The sequence below is a fragment of the Carassius gibelio genome, chromosome A10 (assembly GCF_023724105.1).
Source record: "Carassius gibelio isolate Cgi1373 ecotype wild population from Czech Republic chromosome A10, carGib1.2-hapl.c, whole genome shotgun sequence".
NCBI lineage: Eukaryota > Metazoa > Chordata > Actinopteri > Cypriniformes > Cyprinidae > Carassius > Carassius gibelio.
In genome coordinates this window covers 5,055,741-5,077,486 of record NC_068380.1, presented here as the reverse complement: position 1 = coordinate 5,077,486, position 21,746 = coordinate 5,055,741, and the positions used below count along the sequence as shown (strand labels likewise).

General features: G+C 36.0%; 2 protein-coding genes across 2 annotated transcripts; both read left to right on the top strand.

Moving 5' to 3' along the window:
* The first annotated feature begins 471 nt into the window (after nt 1-471).
* On the top strand, nt 472-6,927 carry LOC128020910 (neuropeptide FF receptor 1-like). Its single transcript, XM_052607710.1, has 4 exons — nt 472-648; nt 3,415-3,767; nt 4,579-4,678; nt 5,849-6,927. The coding sequence occupies exons 2-4, from the start codon at nt 3,425-3,427 to the stop codon at nt 6,732-6,734; spliced, it is 1,329 nt and encodes a 442-aa protein (XP_052463670.1). The 5' UTR covers nt 472-648; nt 3,415-3,424; the 3' UTR covers nt 6,735-6,927.
* Nucleotides 6,928-12,321: 5,394 nt separating this feature from the next.
* LOC128020908 (bone morphogenetic protein 10-like) lies at nt 12,322-15,697 on the top strand. Its single transcript, XM_052607709.1, has 2 exons — nt 12,322-12,916; nt 14,087-15,697. The coding sequence occupies exons 1-2, from the start codon at nt 12,337-12,339 to the stop codon at nt 14,941-14,943; spliced, it is 1,437 nt and encodes a 478-aa protein (XP_052463669.1). The 5' UTR covers nt 12,322-12,336; the 3' UTR covers nt 14,944-15,697.
* The last annotated feature ends 6,049 nt before the right edge of the window (nt 15,698-21,746 follow it).

The window sequence follows — 21,746 nt, the reverse complement described above, 5'->3', positions numbered from 1 at the left end:
GGGGGCATGTTGTACACGCCCCCGTCCATTGACTCCGCCCGCACGTCAAAACAGTGCAAAAAGAGAGACGTGCAGAAAAGTGAAGCGCAAAGGAAAAATGGTATCAAGCTCAAACTAGACTGACATGCAAAATAAAAGCAGCGTTGCAAATAAATTAATAGATATGACCATGGAAAATATGTATTGCAAAATCATTGCTTTCGCGCCGTTTCATTTGTTTTGCAATTCTTAATTTTTGTTTGCAAAAAGCAAATGTATTAAATATGTTTTTGTTTTTATTGTTTTTGTATATTTTAAGCAAGGTAAATCTTTCTGATTTATTAAAATAAAAAGTCACATAGCCTACATGGATTTTTCTGGGCTAAGCCCCGGATCTCCACTCACCCTAGAACCACCCCTGCAGCTCTCCCTACAGTTTCTTCTAAACAGGTTTGGCATAATAGTACAGTAATTTACAAACGGGATCGGACATCAGATGCGCGTTCGGGTGCGCGTTCAGGTGCGAAATCGGGTGCGCGTTCAGGTGCGCGTTCGCGGGAGTCAGTGCGGAGTTGATCAGAGACGTACACGGTCATAATCGAGCTCTTTTTGCACTTATTTTATTCCACCACTGCCTTTACTTCACCCTTTGACCTGAGGAACAGTAAGGTAAGATATTTGTTACTCACATTAACCGATAAAACGCAAATTTTATTAACTCTTTATGCTACTTTGATCAGTTTTTGCTCCTGGTGAAGTTCTCTCAGGCTGTGTGCACAGATCACTGCTGAATAATGTGAAAAAAAGGATTTAAGGATATTGCACATGTCTAAAACATTCATATTCAAAAAGATGGGAGATGTGCGATTTGTAAGATCGGGGCAAGTTGTCACTTTTTTTCCCCTCAGACTGCGTTTATTTACAGATCATGTAGGATTTAACTGTACAAAGCTCTTTACATTTAGCTATTAAACATTTCATATTTGTTGTACTAGGGGGGAAACACATTGATATTCATTGTACAGACGTTGATTGATCTGGGGCATGTTGTCACACTTCATGGGGTAAGTTGTCACGAGCTTATTATTTATTTTTTTTAACCAAATTTAACAGTAAGGCAATTCTGAAAAGGCAAAGGGAGCAAATATTATATAAAAAAATGTGGTCTTGATAAAATGTGCAATGACAAATTATGATAAACATCTTGTCCCAATAATAATAATAATAATAATAATAATAATAATAATGCAATTTTAAGAATGAGAGAAAAAAAGTCTCACACACAATCAATAAATCTGAGTTTGTGATATTGTAATTTTAATTTGGAAAACACGCAAATTAACAAAAAACCCTCTTATGTAAGACTGTTTTGGATTATATGTGTTTGAAACCAACATTATTAATCCACTGCTTGAGAAAGCAAGCATTTGTATAATTGGACTTTTGATTAAAAGCTCCTAGTTTCCGAGATCTAGATCCTTATAAATGTGACTTCGGTCCTCAGTAATGGTTTTCTTAGTATAAATAATAACTTTACATGTGACAGAATGAAAGATTTTAAAAGCTGCTCTTTCAGCAGAGTTCAAATGCTTTAAAATGTATTTTATTTCAATGTGTTTCGTTGCTAAATGCCACTGGTATTAGCAGAGAGTGATTTACAATCTTGTCTTGAACTTCATACATCAGTGCGTTCCTACCAGGACATTCTTATCATTTAATAATGATAAACCCTGGTTTACTGGGAAACTCAAACAGCTTCGTCAAGCAAAATAGGATGCTTACAGAAACCACCCCAGGAACAGTTTTTACCCGCAGGCTTTATTCAACCTGAACAACATCCATCACAACTAACATAGTTATCTGACATATTTATATTAAACTGCACACTTTGTAAATAACATATCTGCAAACTAAAGAAATACCTGATCATTTATCTTAATAATTACATTTTTTTCTTATATTTCTATTTCTGTATATATAGTACATTATTAATGTTTTGTTTTTCTTTTTTTATATCAGTGTTGTATTAACTCCCTGCTGTGTTATTCATATGTATGTCTGCAGCATGTTGTACTTTCTGGTGTCAAGTCAGATTCCTTGTGTGTGTAAACAAACATCCTAATAAAGCTCTTCTGATTCCAGTATTTATGGAAGCTTGGTTCCACCATGGAATAAAACATAAAAAAGTTTTAATCTCAAAAGATTTAATTTAATAGAGGTTTTTTTTCTCACAATTCAGATTTTTTTTCTCTCTTAATTCTGAGAAAAAAATTTGAACTGAAAAAAAGAATGAAATTTTTAAAAAGAAATGTTTTCTTAAAATTCTGAGAAAAAGCTACAAATTTGCAAGAAAAAATCTAATAAAACAGATGCTATTATCTTATTATTTTTCTTTACTTTGGTGGGAACAGGCTTCCATATTTATTTTTTCTTCTGTGGCGGAAGCACAAAAACAGGATTCTGAGATTTAAAAAAAAATCACTCCATTCCAACACACGCACACACACTCTCAAACACACACACACACACACACTCAAACACACACACACACTCTCAAACACATGCACACACACTCTCAAACACACGCACACACACTCTCTCAAACACACACACACACTCTCAAACACGCACACACACACACACACACTCTCAAACACACGCATACACACACACACACACACACTCTCAAACACACACTCACTCTCTCAAACACTCTCACACACCCTCTCTCAAATACACACACACTCTCAAACACAAACACACATACACACCCACACAAACGTACACACACACTCTCACAAATACATACACACGTACAGACACAGACAAAAATGTACACTCAAACACACACACACACACACACTCTCTCTCTCAAATACATGCACACAGACACACACACACACACACACACACACACACTCTCTCAAATACATGCACACAGACACACACACACTCACATAGACATTTTCACACACAGACACAAACGTACACACACTCACTCTCTCAAACACTCTCTCTCACACACACACACACACACACAAACACACACCCTCACAGACACAAACGTACACACACTCACTCACTCTCTCAAACACACTCTCTCTCACACACACACACACACACACACACACACAAACACACATACACACCCTCACAGACACAAACGTACACACACTCACTCTCTCAAACACTCTCTCTCACACACACACACACACAAACACACATACACACCCTCACAGACACAAACGTACACACACTCACTCACTCTCTCAAACACTCACACAAACACACATACACACCCTCACAGACATAAACGTACACACACTCGCTCAAATACATACACACACGCACACACACACACAAAATAATTATTCCATGGAAGAAACAGGATTCCTAAATTATTATTTAGTTTGTTTATTTTGTGTTTGTTCCCAGCATTGTATTCATGGAGGCCACTGAGGGATCATGGGATGCCTCCTCCGTCTACATCATCTCAGATCTGGTCTCCTGCATCAACCAGACCAACAGCACCAACTCCAGCACAGCAGGGGGCGACGTCCTGTTCCCTTACTACCAGCACTCTCTGCCGACGGCCGCGCTCTTCACGCTGGCGTATCTCTTCATCTTCCTGCTGTGTCTGATGGGGAACGCTCTGGTCTGTGTGATAGTCCTGAGGAACCAGCACATGAGAACCGTCACCAACATCTTCATCCTGAATCTGGCCGTCAGCGACCTGCTGGTCGGGATCTTCTGCATTCCCACCACGCTAGTGGACAACCTCATCACAGGTGAGAGGCGTGGCCTATTGTGCACATAAGAAAACATAGAAAATAGTTTCTGAAATGTAAGTGATATTGGCCTGTGAAAACACACTGGTGGATGTTATTGTGCTGTTGCTAAGGTAATAACTGAGTGTGATCACAATGACTGGCTATCTACTGTTAGCAAAGCATGGCAACTAGTCTAAGAAATGTTAACAGCATGTTAAAACTGTGAAACTAATGTTAACTTGGTAAGACGTGCTAGCAACTTGTCAAGATTTGTAAAAACATGCTAACAACATTAAAATATGATAGCAACATGTTAAAACATAATAGTAACTTGATAAGACATACTAACAATTTGTTAAGACATGTTGGAAAAACATGTTAACAATTAGTTAAAACATGTTAAAACATACTTTTGTTAAATCATGCTAGAAATGTGCTAAAACATGTTAACAGTTTCAAAATGCTAGCCACTTGTCAAGATGCTAGCAACGTGCTAAAATATGTTAGCTATGTTCTAAAACATGTTATCAATGTGCTAAATCATGCTTGCAAAATGCTAAAACATGCTGGCAATTTGTTAGCAACATATTAAAACCTTACCAACTTGGTAAAACATGCGAGCAACACGCAAAAAAATGCTTGCAACATGGTAAAACTTGTTAGCAAAATGATAAAATTGGTAGCCAAAATATTAACAAATTAATTTAAAACTTTGAAAGATTTAAAACATTCAGACAAGGCTTTCTCAAGTCAACATCAGTGTTTGCCTTTGAACTGTATCTCGTTTAGTAAACTGAATTTCTATATTTAATGCTTCTGTCTTTGTTAGGCTGGCCTTTCAGCAACACAGTATGTAAACTGAGTGGATTGGTGCAAGGAACATCCGTCTGTGCCTCTGTTTTCACATTAGTCGCCATTGCTGTGGACAGGTAAGTGTTTATCATTTTGGGAATTAAATGAAATGAAATAAACATGTTTGTGAAGGAAACAATAGAGCAGTGGTATTGTTACAGTCGTTGCTCACATCTGAAGTGTGCAGCTCGATATTCTAGGTATTATCAAATTGCCTGAGTTTTGAGAACGTAGCGGACGTAGAGGAGTATAATGTAAAAGGAGCTCATTCAAATACTGAGGTGCTAAACCATTCAGGGCTTTATAAGTAATAAGCAATATTTTAAAATCTATACGATGTTTGATAGGGAGCCAGTGCAGTGTGGACAGGACCGGGCTAATATGGTCATACTTCCTGGTTCTAGTAAGAACTCTTGCTGCTGCATTTTGGACTAGCTGTAGTTTGTTTACCAAGCGTGCAGAACAACCACCCAATAAAGCATTACAATAGTCTAACCTTGAGGTCATAAATGCATGGATTAACATTTCTGCATTTGACATTGAGAGCATAGGCCGTAATTTAGATATATTTTTGAGATGGAAAAATGCAGTTTTACAAATGCTAGAAACGTGGCTTTCTAAGGAAAGATTGCGATCAAATAGCACACCTAGGTTCCTAACTGATGACAAAGAATTGACAGAGCAACCATCAAGTCTTAGACAGTGTTCTAGGTTATTACAAGCAGAGTTTTTAGGTCCGTAATTAACACCTCTGTTTTTTCTGAATTTAGCAGTAAGAAATTACTCGTCATCCAGTTTTGTATATCGACTATGCATTCCATTAGTTTTTGAAATTGGTGTGTTTCACCGGGCCGCGAGGAAATATTGAGCTGCGTATCATCAGCATAACAGTGAAAGCTAACACCATGTTTCCTGATGATATCTCCCAAGGGTAACATATAAAGCGTGAAGAGTAGCGGCCCTAGTACTGAGCCTTGAGGTACTCCATACTGCACTTGTGATCGATATGATACATCTACGGCTACCTCCTAACAGATAACATTTTCTTCAAGAAGGAATATAATTGTGAGGATACTTTTCTAGTATCTTGGAAAGAAAAGGGAGATTTGAGATCGGTATATATGATCAAATAATAAAAAAAAAGTTAAATATATAATTGATACATAAATTATATAATATAAATTATAATTTGAAGCAGTAAATCTGGGTTAATGTCCCCGTGTGTTTTCTCCTCGTCTGAAACCCAGGTTTCGCTGCATCGTTCACCCGTTCAGGCCCAAACTTACGCTCTTTGTGGCAAAGGTGTCTATAGGGATGATATGGGTGCTCGCTCTCTCCATAATGTTTCCCTCCGTGTTAATGTTAACCGTCCAGCAAGAGAAAGGGCACGTCATGGTTCACGGTGACAACAGCACATACCCGCTGTACTCCTGCTACGAGACCTGGCCCGACCCAGAGATGAGGAAAGTGTACACCACCGTCCTGTTCCTGCACGTATACGTCATTCCCCTGGCGCTCATCATGCTCATGTACGGCCGGATCGGAGCAAAGCTGTACGCCACAGCCGTCCTGGCCCGGGCCGAGCAGCCCGATGTCCCCGCGTCTCACAGAAAGATCCGGGTCATTAAGATGCTGATGGTGGTGGCTCTGCTCTTCATGCTGTCCTGGCTGCCGCTGTGGACGCTCATGCTGCTGACCGATTACGCCCGTCCAGACGAGGACAGTCTGGAGCTCCTCACTAGCTATGTGTTCCCTCTCTCTCACTGGCTGGCCTTCTCCAATTCCAGCGTCAACCCTATTATCTACGGCTACTATAACGAGAACTTCAAGAGAGGCTTCCAGGCCGCGTGTCAGCATCAGGTTTGTTGCTGGGGCCGAGAGAAGACGAGATTCAGAATCAAACAGCCCAGAGCTGGAAGCCAGTTTAATAGAGCTGCTAGCGGCCACCCGCTCAGCTTAGGCTCGAGAACGAACCGGATCTTCACCGAAAGTGACCTGACGGGATGTGTTCGTCTGGAGATGGACACCAAGGGCTCTTCAGCTGAAGGGGGATACAGCAGCACGTCTATAACAAGAGAGATCGAGAAAGTGTCTTCAACAGGAGGGAAAATATATAACGCCTGGGAGCGTTGATTTATCAGTTGACATTTACTGAGGCTGACATGCTTCTGTTTTTAATCCTCAATTTCTTAGTCACGTTTATTTCTTTAGCGCTTTATACAATACAAATGCTTTGAAAGCAGCTTCACAGTAATGAACAGGAAATTGAAATTCAATTATGAAAATATGCCAATTATGGAAAAGCAGCCCTAAAAGTATAGTGATAAACCCATATCATTCAAAAATATATAATAATATTAATAAAAAAAATAAAAACAAATTATATATATATATATATATATATATATATATATGTGTGTGTGTGTGTGTGTGTGTGTGTGTGTATACATAATTTATGCTAGTGTTAAAAGGTTTGGAATCATTGTATTTTTTTTTTAATTAGTAATTTATTTTTATTTGAAATATTTAAAAACAAGTCTCCTGCTCACCGAGGCTGCATTTATCTGATCAAAAATACAGTACAAATTGTAAAATATTTTTACAATTTAAAATAAGTGTGTTCTGTGTGAATCTGTGTTAAAGTGTAATTTATTTCTGTGATGCTCCGCTGTATTTTCAGCATCATTCCTCCAGTCTTCAGTGTCACATGATCTTCAGAAATCAGAATAATATGATGATTTACTGCTCGAGAAACATTTCTGATTATTATCAGTGTTGAACACAGTTGTGCTGCTCAATATTTCTGTGGAAACTGTGATACATTTTTTGTCAATTAATAGAAAGTTCAAAAGAACAGCATTTACTTAAAATAGAAATCTATACTGTAACATTATAAATGTTCCTACTGTTATTTTTGATCAATTTAATGTGTCCTTGAAGAAAAAAAGTATTAATTTATTTACCTATATATATATAGTTTCTTGCACATTGTGATTTGTAAATATTGTACAGTTCTGTGTTTGATGAATGAAGTCACATCATGGTTCATCGCTCGTGTGAGAAGCAGTATTTTGGTGCAGTATTTCGGATTAATCATGAATGTTAGTTAGAGAAGAGTTTAATACACAAGATGAACACAGTGTTGCCTGTACAATTATATTCCATCATAACTGTAAATGATTGTGTAATTATCATCTGCCTGGAAACATATGTGCAGCGTTTTATCACTTAACCTTCCAGAGAAAATGTGTGAGCTGACATTTAATGAGTGAAATGAATTGCTCTCCCTCTCTTCAGAAAAACAAAAGCGCTATTGACGAAAGGAAGCGTTTCTGAAAACTACGTACACCTGCAGCAAATTACAGCACTGTGAGCCGCTCTCACGGCAGAACGACATCATTTCCCTTGAGAGATGATGCTGTGATCTTGACCTGCAAGAAAACGCTGGAAAATGAAGGATTACTTCGTTTATGTACCTGGAGTATTAAAGATGAAAATCACATGTCCTCAGAGGCTCTGGAACCTCAGATGTGTTTTTACAGACAGCACACGTTATTAAAGTCAACATTTGCTTTCTTAATTCAAGTTATTCATCGGTGACATTGTTCTAAAGAAGAAATGTTTGTTCATTCTCGCTGACATCGCTTAGGTTTCATTCAAGTGTTTTGTTAATGGACCCCAAACCTCTTTCAGTCCAATCAGAACCTGATGGATAAAATTAAATCATGCTCTACTTTTGTTGTTGCTTTTGTTCTGTTTACATTTTCTTTAATATGACAAAAGGCACATGAAGTCAGTCATTTATCTTGGAACACAATGTGGCATTAATCTGAGTGAATCTGACGTTTTCATAAGGTTTATTGGCCTGTTTTGAAGTCTTCTTGTGCAGTGTAATATTCTGCAGGTTGCTGACGTGAACCACATCACGCTTTTATTTTTGAATGTTGTTTGTCTTGCTGTTGCACTCCCTACAAGACTGACAATTTATATGAGAGACCTTTACCTGAGGAATGATCCTGATCCAAGTTCATGCTTTGATCTTAAAGGAATAGTTCACCCAAAAAAAACGAAAAATGTGGTGAAAATATTCTCACCCTCAGCTCATCTGAGATCAGGAGGAGTTTGTTTCTTCATCAGGTTTGTAGAAATGTAGCGTTGCATCAGTGTCTCATCAATGGATGCTCTGCAGTGAATGGGTGCCGTCAGAATGAGAGTCTGATGAAAACATCACAATAATCCACAGTCCATCAGTGAACATCTGGAGAAGACAAAAGATGAAACAAATCCAGCATTAAGATGATTTTAACTCAAACACATAGAGTCTATAATCCATAATAACACTTCCTCCAGTGAAGACGTGCATCTGCTGTTGTCTCTCACAGATTAGTTTAGATCTGTTTAAACGCTGCTTGATCTGTGCAGATTTCTCTCCTGATTCAGACCAGAACACTTTTTATTATGGATTCATGCACTTTATTTTACTTCAAATACTCAACACCTATTCACTGCCATTATAAAGCTTGGAAGAACCAGGATATATTTTAATATAACTCCGATTGTATTCTGGAAGTAGATATTCATGTACTCATATAAGATGGCTTGAGGGTGATGAAATCATGGGGTCATTTCCCTTTTTGGGTGAACTATACCTTTAATGAATGATGCTGTGATTTTTCTTAAAGTGCATGAAAACAGCAGAAGTTTAACACAATAAATGGAAAACTGTAATAATGTGTGACTCTCTCTAAAAACCGATGCTTGAATACACATCTCATCAAACTGATCATGTTTGGATCTTACAGTAGACATTATTTCAACAGTAAGGCTTTATTCTGACACCTAGTGGAAGCTCAAACTGGTGCACTCACAATAATACTCAGACCTGGATTCAGGATACATGTGTTTGAATTGCGAATGAAATTTCCATTCGTTTGGATTGCACAGTTTTTACAGAGTAATATTTGAAATAATATGTATATGCATCTTTTCAGTCATACATAAATGAACCCAGTCAGATTTATTTAATAATGCTAAACTTAAATGTGTTTTAAATGCACAATAACCAGGTTTAAATAATATTTATCACAAATAAAGGCCAAGTCATAGTCGTTTACTGTGGTAAATGGTAGTATTTTATTTCATACTACTCCAGTGTTATTTTAGAATAACTGAGATACTATTAAAGTTTATTACTATTTAATATATCTGTTTTTATTTTAAGTCAACATTTCAGTAATTTTGTGTATGTATATATATATATATATATATATATATATATATATATATTTAAATATGTATATAGAGTTTTTAATCTTTTTATTTCAATTTTAGTTTTACTTATTTTAGAAGATCAACTGAAAATAAATAGAAATGAGTTGGCCAGGCAATTAGCTGAAATTACATAAATTTGTGTATTTTATTTTAAAGTTTAATTTAAGTCAAGTCAAGTCACTTTTATTTATATAGCACTTTAAACAAAACAGATTGTCAAAGCAATCATTGAACAACATTCATTAGGAAAACAGTGTGTCAGTAATGCTAAATGATAGTTAAAGGCAGTTCATCATTGAATTCAGTGATGTCATCAACTCAGTTCAGTTTAAATAGTGTCTGTGCAATCGTTTGATTTTGTTGATTTTGATATTCTAGGTATTATCAAATTGCCTGAGTTTTGAGAACGTAGCGGACGTAGAGGAGTATAATGTAAAAGGAGCTCATTCAAATACTGAGGTGCTAAACCATTCAGGGCTTTATAAGTAATAAGCAATATTTTAATATCTATACGATGTTTGATAGGGAGCCAGTGCAGTGTGGACAGGACCGGGCTAATATGGTCATACTTCCTGGTTCTAGTAAGAACTCTTGCTGCTGCATTTTGGACTAGCTGTAGTTTGTTTACCAAGCGTGCAGAACAACCACCCAATAAAGCATTACAATAGTCTAACCTTGAAGTCATAAATGCATGGATTAACATTTCTGCATTTGACATTGAGAGCATAGGCCGTAATTTAGATATATTTTTGAGATGGAAAAATGCAGTTTTACAAATGGTAGAAACATGGCTTTCTAAGGAAAGATTGCGATCAAATAGCACACCTAGGTTCCTAACTGATGACGAAGAATTGACAGAGCAACCATCAAGTCTTAGACAGTGTTCTAGGTTATTACATGCAGAGTTTTTAGGTCCTATAATTAACACCTTTCAGAATTTAGCAGTAAGAAATTATTCAACATCCAGTTTTTTATATCGACTATGCATTCAGTTTTTCCAATTGGTGTATTTAGCCAGACCATGAAGAAATATAGAGCTGAGTATCATCAGCATAACAGTGAAAGCTAACACCATGTTTCCTGATGATATCTCCCAAGGGTAACATATAAAGCGTGAAGAGTAGCGGCCCTAGTACTGAGCCTTGAGGTACTCCATACTGCACTTGTGATCGATATGATACATCTTCATTCACTGCTACGAACTGATGGCGGTCATATAAGTACGATTTAAACCATGCTAATTCACTTCCACTGATGCCAACAAAGTGTTCAAGTCTATGCAAAAGAATGTTGTGGTCAATTGTGTCAAACGCAGCACTAAGATCCAATAAAACTAATAGAGAGATACACCCACGATCAGATGATACGAGCAGATCATTTGTAACTCTAAGGAGAGCAGTCTCAGTACTATGATACGGTCTAAATCCTGACTGGAAATCCTCACATATACCATTTTTCTCTAAGAAGGAATATAATTGTGAGGATACCACCTTTTCTAGTATCTTGGACAGAAAAGGGAGATTCGAGATTGGTCTATAATTAACTAGTTCTTTGGGGTCAAGTTGTGTTTTTTTTATTAGAGGCTTAATAACAGCCAGTTTGAAGGTTTTGGGGACATATCCTAATGACAATGAGGAATTAATAATAGTCAGAAGAGGATCTATGACTTGTGGAAGCACCTCTTTTAGGAGCTAAGATGGTATAGGGTCTAACACACATGTTGTTGGTTTAGATGATTTAACACGTTTATACAATTCTTCCTCTCCTATAGTAGAGAATGAGTGGAACTGTTCCTCAGGGGGTCTATAGTGCACTGTCTGATGTGATACTGTAGCTGACGGCTGAATGGTTGCAATTTTATTTCTAATAGTATCGATTTTAGAAGTAAAGTAGTTCATAAAGTCATTACTGCTGTGGTGTTGGGAAATGTCAACACTTGTTGAGGCTTTATTTTTCGTTAATTTAGCCACTGTATTGAATAAATACCTGGGGTTATGTTTGTTTTCTTCTAAAAGAGAAGAAAAGTAATCGGATCTAGCAGTTTTTAATGCTTTTCTGTAGGATAGGTTACTTTCCCGCCAAGCAATACGAAATACCTTTATAAATGCTGATCCCAATGCATCTTTCTCATTATCGACATGGATATTAAAATCAGCAACTATTAAAACTTTATCTTCAGCCAGCGCTAACTCGGATGTAAAATGAGCAAACTCTTTAATAAAGTAAGTTTTTTTTTTTTATAAAAAATGGTTGATCAGTGAAATAATAACCCAGCTTTAACCTGAACCTCTTTTCACTATTAATTTTTGCACAGGAGTCACTTTTTCTCGCTTGTTATGATGTGTTTGTCATCCTTTGATTGCAACGGAGTAGCTGAAGTGCTTTCTATAGGTAGCTCTGGAGCGTCTGCTCTGTGTATGTGAATGTAGCATAGGTTTGAGCTGGACGTCTGAGAAAGGCATGCATGGAAAGAAGATACAGGAAGTGTGAGGAACCCGGACACACTATGAAAGGCCCACAGACCAAGTGGCTACATCTCCAAACTTGTCAGCACAAGAGGGTCGACACCGTAGTCCTGCCCTCCACACTCCATCACGAGATCCACAAGGACGAGGCTGTTTTTCCTCTCGCACCACATCGAGCTGTCAGGCCGGAGAGAGACGGACGGACCTGCGCAGGTGTCCCAGACCCTCACATCATCCTGATATTTCACATCATCATCATCACGTCTCTGATCACAGTCATGCCTGTTTCTGGGCTTCCTGCAGCCGGGTGTGTTTGTGTCCTGAGCCTCTGCGTCCTGCTGCTGTCTTCGGCTCGCTGCGGTCCGGTTCCTCCTCGCTCCGCTCCTGGGGCTGTGGATGAAGTGGACATGCAGGAGGTTCTGGGTCAGTTTCTGCAGGTGTTGAATTGGACGGATCAAGGGCCCCGGCCGAGGCCCCGCTCCGAACCGCCCGAGTACATGCTGGAACTGTACGAGCGATTCACGAGCGACCGCAGCGCCGCGCCGTCAGCCAACATCGTCAGGAGCTTCAGGAACGAAGGTGAGGAGCTTCAGTTGTTGTGGTGAATATTTATAACATTCTTTTATTTCCATAGCTCTTTATACAACACAGATTGTCTCAAAACATTAATAAACAGGAAAATTGGGATGAATCGATTATGTAACATTCATTTTAAGTTGTTAAGCAGCTCTATAGAAGACAACAGTGTCATTATTCAAATCAGTTCATGTTTAATTCCGTTTAGCTTCAATCTGGTCAAGTTCACCCACTGTAATGTATTATTCCTTTACTGTATTAGAGATCAGAGTTCCGTCCTTTTTTATAATTTTTTACTTTCCAGTAATGGTTAGATTAACTTATGAAATTATTATTACATATAATTATTTTATGTTAAATAAAAAAATATATATATTATCATTATTTTTTAATAAATGGGATATTATTTAATGCTTGTATTATTATTACTATAATTATTTAAATAAAAAATTAATTATTTATTTGTATTAGTAGTATTTTACTGGATATTTTTATTTTTACTTAATTATTCAACCAGTCTTTCAATTAACAATTCTAAATAATCATTTTAAATTATTATAATTTGTATATATATATATATATATATATATATATATATATATATATATATATATATATATATATATATATATATATATATATTAATGATTTAACCATTCATAAATTAAAATAATTATCCTCGTTTTAATAATAATAATAATAATAATAAAATATTATTATTATTATTATTATATATCAACCATTCTTTAAATAAAAAAGATTATTTTAATTATTTAAATAAATATTATTATTATTATTATTATTATTATATTTATTTAACCATTTATTCCTACACGTATAATAATTATTTATATTATTACTAGTAATATTATTATTTTAACAAATATTATATTTATTATTATTATTATTATTATTATTATTATTCAACCATTCTTTAAATTGAATAATTATTTAGAAATATTATTATTTTAATAAATGTTATTTATAATACTATTATACCCATTTTAAACAATAATAATTTTTATTTAAAATAAATTATGTTATTTATTTCCCATTCTCATTATTCCCATTCTTTAAATGGACAAGTCTAATTCTTTCCTCACACACATAACAGATTGAAATCCTGTGGCATCACATGGAGAGTTTTATTCTTGCTCTGTCTCTGATCTGCAGAGCACAGCTCACACGGCGAGAGCCTTCGGACGCACCGTCTCCTCTTTAACATCTCTGTCCCGCGGCACGAGCGTGTGGTCAGCGCCGAGCTGCGGCTTCACATGCGTCTCAACACAGACTCGCAGCAGCGCAGCGGAGCGGGGTGGAGGGTGAGCGTGTTCGAGGGACGCTTCCAGAGAGATCCACTGGCGACTAAACACCTGCATCGCAGGGAGAGCGGCTGGGAGGTGTTCGACTTGACCAACGCCGTCCAGCACTGGAGGAAGATCAACACTGTGACCCCCAGCCTGGAGGTGCGCATCGAAAACCTGCAAGCGTTTAGGAACACGAACAACTGGCCAGTGCTAGATCTGGACGTTGACACGGATCCGGATGGAAAACACGAGCCTGCGCTGATCGTCTTCTCAGACGACTCGAGTGAAGTACGTCAGGAAGAACAGAGTGAACTCAGAAGGAAGGAGAACCAACTCTGGAGGGAAGAGAGCGAGGATCCAGACGAGATGCTCTCGAACCTGAGAGTCCGGCGCAGCGCTAAAACACAGGACTGCAGGAAAGCCGAGATGTACGTGGATTTCAAAGACATCGGCTGGGACTCGTTCATCCTGGCTCCGTCGGGTTACCAAGCGTTCACCTGCCGCGGAGCGTGCAATTATCCTCTGGCTCGGGAAGTGACGCCCACCAAACACGCCATCGTCCAGACGCTGCTCAATCTGAAGAGTCCTCAGAGAGCGGCGCAGGCCTGCTGCGTCCCCACCGAGCTCAAGCCCATCTCCCTGCTGTACGAGAACGAGAACGGCGTGGTGGTGCTGAATAATAAATACGAGGGCATGGTGGTGAAGGAATGCGGATGCAGATAGAAACACCGGAAGAAAAGACTGAAACCACATGTGAATCCTCATCAACTAAAACACACACGTGCTGCTTCATGAACCAAACATTCAGATTCGTTGCGCTCCTAACAGCTTTTTATTTAGGCCTCATGTATATTTATTAGTTGTACATTAGTTTTCTATTGTAATATACAACACTGCTTTGGGGTGTTTAATCATTTGTCACTTAAAATGAGAGAAATTCAGACTAAACCTGCTGGATTTGAGCTTTGCATATTTTTTTTATTTCTTTTTATAAATAGGGTGTTTTTTGCCATAGAAGAGTTATTTTTAGTTCAATCTCCAATTCTTTAAAGAAATGTTTGTTTTTTCTTAGCTGAAGAACATTTTAAAATCTAAAGAACATTTTCTGATGCATTCTCAAAAATAAAGGATCTTCGTTGGCATCCAAAAAATCTTCTTTATAGTGGATTCTTTAGATTATTAGAAAGTTCTTTAGACTAAAAATAAAATAAATAAAAAAATACCTTTTTTGGACCATATGGCGAAATAATATATTTTAAAACAATAAAAATAACATTTTTACAATTTAAAAATAAATTGATCTTTCAAATATATATGTTTAGAAAATATTTATATATTTTTAAAGACATTTAAAAAATATTTAGTCATCCATATATTTCAATCAAAGGAAATACATTCACGTGTCACAGTCTAAAAATGCACCTGCTTCAACTTCAGTTCAGTTCAATTTATTTATTTTTTGAGTATAATCAAATTGAGTATAATCAAATTGGCTATACATTTAAACTTAATCATATTAAACTGACTTTAAAAATGGAGTTGATTTTTGTATAACTAAAAAGTAAATTGGATGAGCTAAATGTAATATGACTTAATTATCATATAATTTTGGTACAATGTTTGGTATGGGACACATTGGTATTTCCATCCACATTTGGATTTAGCCTAAATATGGGCAAGTGGAAATGTATTTTCTAGCACATTTTAAACTATGACATGGGAAACCAAAAATGATTCTTCTATGGCGTTGTTGCAAAACACACTTTTTTGAACCTTGAGAGATGAGAGTGTATAAAGATCCTTTTGTCCGATGGATGTCGGTGTGTTGTCACGCAGCCAGTACAGTCAAACAGCGCCGATTGTAACCAAACCGAGTGTGAATATTCGAGCCCCTGATGGCCACATGCCGTGCGAGCCTCAGCCACGTTCTCTTCCCCGACCGTGATAAGGAGGTGTGAAAGAGCGAGACGTGTTGGACCCCTCACTCAGGATGAGACCTCAGTCCAAGTGCTGTGTCAGATTCCTGAGCGCCAACAGCAACGGTCTCCAACGACGCCTTCGCTTCCTCCTGAACTTCACTCTGAGATACAGACGTAAACATACACACCAATGTAGTGTGCTGATCTCTTCCACTGTAAAGAGTCCAGGGATGTTAAAGATTCTTCATGGAAAGAACCTTTATTTTTAAGAGTGCAGAAGAATAGTTTTGGTTCCTCAAAGAACCTTCCAGTGAAGAATATCGTAATCATCTAAACAAACCTTTTCTATTAGTATAAAGAGATGTTATTAGTAGTATAAAGAGATTTTTGCATTGGAAAGATTTTTAATGTTCTTCATGGAACCATGTTTAGTTTTTTTAATTGTGAGGTATCTTCGACTGTGCTTCAAAACGCAATTTTTAAAGTTTTTAAAAATAAAGGTTCCGTAGAATAACGATTGTTTTCTAAGTGTGAAGATCATTTTAGTAATCTGTTGAACCTTTTTCCAATATAAAGAGCTTTTTGTGCAATGAGAAGGTTTTATTGGGGTTGCCAGATTGGTGTTTTTTTATTGCACAATTTATTTTTTTTGAGAATTCAGTTTCTGGATTTTTATTTATTTAATTGTTTTTTTGGGGGGCTACGTATGTACCACAGACACCAAAAAGTTTATATTTAGACAAAGAAAATGAAAATACATAATAATACTAATGTGTGTTAATTCTTGGGATGAACACCTGGCAACGCAAGGACCGAAGTGTATGTTGACTTTACTATATATATATATATATATATATATATATATATATATATATATATATATATATATATATATATATATATATATATATATATATATATATATTTGAGCAATGCTGACAATAGAAACGGTGTGCAAAGTGCTGGGAAATAAAACCAAAGGCTGAGGAAAATAATGAAAAGTACCAAAATGTTAATTATTTATTAAGCAGTCAACTGAGATTATTTTTCTCCTGGGATCTGGCAACCCTCTTAAAACCAACAAAGAACCAGTTTAGGGTTCAAGAAAATGTCTCAAAAGATAACATCCTGGCACAAAATGACTGTTTATTTTCCATTTTCCTGTGATTTATTTCCTTGCAGTGTTCAGTCTGACATGAAATGTATTTATTCTTGATTGACGAGCCTTCCAGAGTTTGTTTGTCTGTAATGTGAATAAACCTGCAGATGCTCACTTCAGCAAACCTTCTCTCATGTGTCAATTAAACTGCACTGGTATCTGTTTAAACTGTACGTCTTATCTGAAGCACTAAGTGTTTCAGTGTAAAGACCTTTAGCAGTGGAGATACTGAGGCATATCGGGAGCCATACACTACAAAACTGATATACAGTACACACACACACACACACACACACACACACACACACAGCGGGCTAAAGTTATACATATTAACTGCAGGAGGTGAAGCCTAAAGCCTTCTATCCTATTAGAACTTTCCATTATAATTCTAAAAATAAATTAAATTTAAATAAATTATATAGCATATTGATACAATGCATTGTAAATGATTGTAAAAAATAAAATAAAATAACATGATAAATTATCAATTATTTTAGTTATATTTTCTCCTTTTTTATTTAATATAATTAAAAAAAAAAAATTTAATTTAAAAAATCAAATTTAAAGCAATAAATAATGAATGATATCCAGTGATATTTGATTAAATTTATTTGGTTAATAAATAAAAAAAGATTTGGTTAATATGTGTGTGTGTGTGAATACATATATATATACACACACAGGAATTGAATGCATTGAAATATGATCCACTACTGTTTTGAAGTGCTCGATTCAAAGCTCTCTTCGTGAATCATTTTTCTCCAGATCTGCAATATCTGTTTACACAAAAACAACAAAACAAAACAGGTTATTGGTACACATTATATTTTAGCTGTGATGGTTGTCTCGGTTTACGTTCACAGTGTTTTTGGAAACCCTGTAAATTTGAACAAATAACATTATTACTTTGCTTATTTTTTTTAATTCAATTATTAATATATAAAGACATATATAAATATTACTGTAATTACTTACTCAAATAAAATATTTATATCATTTATTTTACACTTCACTTTCAAACATGAATCATTAATTAGTATGTGAGCAGAGCAGCATCCCAAATCAAAGTAGTTCTGCTGAGATTCTGAAGTATGCTTACAATGGACACTTTTTTTGATTTATCAACGGCAGTGAATCCGAACTTCGATCTCCGTGTGCAAGTGTTTTGTTTGCGTGTATGTCATTGCAGCAGCACATTAAACTTTAATTGTAATTAAACTGATTGGAATCAAATTATTTTAATGCACACCTTTTAGCCAATCAGAACCAAATATTCAGACAAACCATGGTATAGATTTATTAGAGTAACCATTCAACAAACCAAGCAACTAATGGTTGTGTTAAGGAAAACAAGAACACTTTTTGTGTTTGTGTCAATTTGCTAAAGTAAACAGTAGTGTTCCTGTAGCTCAATTGGTAGAGCATTGTGGTATCAAGCACAAGATTGGGGGTTTGATTCCCTGGGAACACATGATAGGTAAAAAATTGATAGCCTGAATGCACTGTAAGTCACGTCTGCTAAATGCATAAATTTAATTTAATTTAATTTAAACTGTTCCGAACTTGAAGAGCAGTCTCTAGATTAAGATGAAGACGCATCTCCACTTCATGCAGCTACCAAAAAAGAAAGAAAAAAGAAAGAAAAATTCATTAAACAATTTTGAATTTTTTTATTCATACAAAAAATTTTGAAAATGTAGTGGAAATACTAAACTCAAAGGAAACAACACTAAAAACAAATACTCACAAGTCGTGGAACCCAAAGAAATGGGAACATGTCCGTGACCTCTCATGTTGATTTTGTCATTAAATCAATTCTTTTAAAAAGAGCCCATCTCATTAGATTTTTGATATGTTGTAGTCAAGTTGTCTTTTGCTTAGCTCAGCATTTATCACAGTAATGTTCTCCGGAAAACTTAATTGACCTTCTCCAATATTTTCCAGGTTTAATATAATCTGAAAAAAGTAGTAAATAACAAAATTCCTACAGTATATCTACAATCTCCAAGCATTACTAGTCAATATTACAGTAAGTTCGGGAGTTCAGAGCGGGTTCGCAAATCATTTGAGTCAGTTTGGGGATCGCGAATCATTTGAGTCAGTTCGGGAGTTCGTAGCGGATTCGCGAATTATTTGAGTCAATTCGGGAGTTCTGAGCGGGTTCGCGAATCATTTGAGTCAGTTTGGGGATCGCGAATCATTTGAGTCAGTTCGGGAGTTCATAGCGGGATCGCGAATCATTTGAATTAGTGCGGGAGTTCATAGCGGGATCGCGAATCATTTGAGTCAGTTTGGGGATCGCGAATCATTTGAGTCAGTTCGGGAGTTCATAGCGGATTCGCGAATCATTTGAGTCAGCTCTGGTGTTAGGAGCGGGATCGCAAATCATTTGCATCGAATTCGGGAGTTTGGAGCGGGATAGCGCATCATTTGAATCAGTTCGATTCAAAGATTATTCTTAATCTAAACCATCGTTGTCAATAGTTTCCTAAATTGATGTCTGAACTGTTTTATTGCATCAGTGTGGATTGTTTCAATGCTCTGTGACCTGATTCGCGCAGTGCGGGAGAACCGCGCTGGATTTCACTGTCTAAGAATTGCGTCATCGGGGACTCTACCTTCACGAGAAAAAAAAAAGAAAGATTTTTTCATCCTTTGTTCTTGCAAAGAATCGTAGGAAGCATTCATTCACACAAACTGAACTGAGTCAATTTCATTCACATAAACGGAACTGAGTCAATTTCATTCACACAAACAGAACTGAGTCAATTACATTCACACGAACTGATTGATTATTTGTTTTATTCCTTCTATTTTATTTTATTTCTATTATTATTTTTTTTATTGTCATTGATGAATGATGTATTTTGTTCTCAAATGGTGATTTGAAAAGGGGCAAAAGTATTCTCAGGTGATGTGTGAATTGAATTGAACTGAAAGTGGAAGAAAAGATTATATTGAATACAGTTACTGTTCAGTGAACTTATTGTTTCATTCATTCATTTTATTATTATTTATTAATTGGTTCTCTTCCATATTTTATTTTATTTACTGGTGTATATATATATATATATATATATATATATATATATATAAACATTTTATTTTATCCAGTTAGTACTGTCTGTAGGCAACTATTTAAACAAGTGCAGACACATTTAAGTTTATTTAAAAAAAAAATGTTGCGTTAATGCAATGTGTGAGACCCCGAACCCGGGACTCCAAATATTAATATAAGTTGTGATTTATTTGTATTTGGTGAGCTCAGACCCGGTAGATATATTTTTTCCTCCCTTTTCTATTTTTTTTTTGGTGTTAAGTCCTAATGATGGGTTACACCAAAACAGCAGAACAGTAGAAAACTTCACTCCTCTTATTATTTCTCTTTTACTATAGCGATTTATTTTTAGATACGTGATCTGAGTCTTTCATAGAGTTGTTTTATAAACGCAGTAACTTTGAAATCAGCTCTGAAAGTTCCTGTAAGTGTTTAAAAACTAATTATGATTTAATAACGTGTTGAATGAATTTGGTAAGAACTGTATTCTATGTTTTTTTACACAGAGGTTATTAATATAGACTGAAATATAGTGTTTTTTTACAGTGTAAAGGTGATCTTATGGTGCATTGCTCGTTAAAAGGATATTAATATAATATAGAGGAAGATCAATCTTAATTATTCTTACTATATTAAAATGCATTCATTTTTTACATTCCTTGGTCGAAGTTTTCAGATACTTCGGAGCCTGTTCGCGACTTGGTTGATTCAGATCGGCACTTCGGAGCCTGTATGCGACTCGGTTGATTTAGATCGGCACTTCGGAGCATGTTTGTGATTTTTTAAATTAAGATCTCGACATCGGAGCACCTGTCGATGTGATTTTTAATTGTTTTCAATGACTTTTGGAAGTCAATACTTCTTGTACCTCAGTTGCATGTGTTGTATTTTATGAATTGTGGATGGATTAATCAACTGAGAAATAAAGTTGAACATAAATTATCATGAACTCTTAAAGATGATGATGAAAAGAAAAGGTAATATTGCATATATAATTATATCTAAATATGAACTAACTTGCGCAATACAGTAAATATTCTTACTCTACCCTAAATCAGTGAAAAAATGTTTGGCTCAGTTTACAGAAAAGTGTACGTCACACATCCTTTTATTATGATGCAACATTGTTTCCTCTTCAGATGAGTATTTAACATCTTTATTATTGTGGGGATTAGTGTGTAAGTGCTACCCAGACACACACACACACACACACACACACACACACACACACGCCGGTCAGAGTTTGGTATCAGAATGATTTTTTATGGTTTACATTAAAATCTATTTTATTGCTGTGATTTTCAGCATCATTACTCCAGTCTTCAGTGTCACATGATCTTCAGAAATCATTCTAATATTATGATTTATTATCAGAGTTGTGCTGCTGAAA